At 65.8% G+C, this 857-nt stretch overlaps 1 protein-coding gene across 1 annotated transcript in view; it reads left to right on the top strand.

Moving 5' to 3' along the window:
* Positions 1–633: 633 nt before the first annotated feature.
* The window catches only part of TPCN2 (two pore segment channel 2), a 26,193-nt gene continuing 25,969 nt past the window's right edge, over positions 634–857 (top strand). The window contains 1 exon segment of the mRNA XM_021718201.1: positions 634–739. Coding sequence (XP_021573876.1) covers positions 634–739 — 106 coding nt within the window.

The raw sequence follows: 857 nt of genomic DNA, 5'->3' as shown, positions 1-857 counted from the left end.
CCAGGCAGGTCTCGAACCCGCGGACTCAGGCAATCCACTCACCTCGGCCTCCCAAAGCGGGATTACAGGCTGAGCCACCGAGCCCGGCCCGTTTGTGTTTTTAAACTTTACCCTTCGTTATATTTGATTCTTCTCACTTCATCATGGGAGGGCGAACTCAAGTTCCCTTTTGGGGGGGGGTGCCCCTGCAGTCACGCCCATGGATCCAATACACGCATCAGCATCGGCCTGAATGCTTGTGAAAACACAGATTCCTGGGTCCTGCCCCCAGAGCTTTTGATTCAGTAGAATCCGAAGAAGCTCAAGAATTTGCGTTTTTGAAAAGCTCCCAGACGATGCTGAAACCCTTGGCCTCCCAGCCCGGGTCCTTAAGCTCCAGAGTACCGCCCCTCCCTGGGGGCGGGGCGGAAGGAGGCCAAGTCCCACCTCCGAGAAGGCGTGGCCTCGAAGCCCCGCCCCCTCACGCAAGACCTCCGTTCTCATTGGCTGGTAGCGAAGGGTATCCCCTCTCGTCACAGAGCCGTCCGCCCCTCCCCCCTGAACGCAGGGGCGGGGCCCTCGCGCCTGCGCAGTGGAGTCGGCCGCTCTCCCGCCTGTGGGGTGGGACCCAGCGCGCGGGCCGGCGGGATCCGGATGGCGGAGTCGGAACCACTCATGGGCCGGATCCGCGGCGGTGGCGGCGGCGGCGGCGACTGCCCGGCGGGCCTGACCACTTACCGCAGCGTCCAAGCCGGCCCCGGTGAGCGGCTCGGGCCCGGGGGTCGCTTTCTGGGAGCGAGTGGGCTGCGTCCTGCGGACCCCGACCTGGGGTCGGCACAGAGTCGGGGTCGCTGCCGGGTCGCGCCCCGTCCCCGACG

The sequence above is a fragment of the Carlito syrichta genome, unplaced genomic scaffold (genome assembly GCF_000164805.1).
Source record: "Carlito syrichta isolate Samal-C Ts95f unplaced genomic scaffold, Tarsius_syrichta-2.0.1 Scaffold311913, whole genome shotgun sequence".
NCBI lineage: Eukaryota > Metazoa > Chordata > Mammalia > Primates > Tarsiidae > Carlito > Carlito syrichta.
Note: the sequence above shows the minus strand (reverse complement) of the source record. Positions and strands in the feature narration are given on the sequence as shown.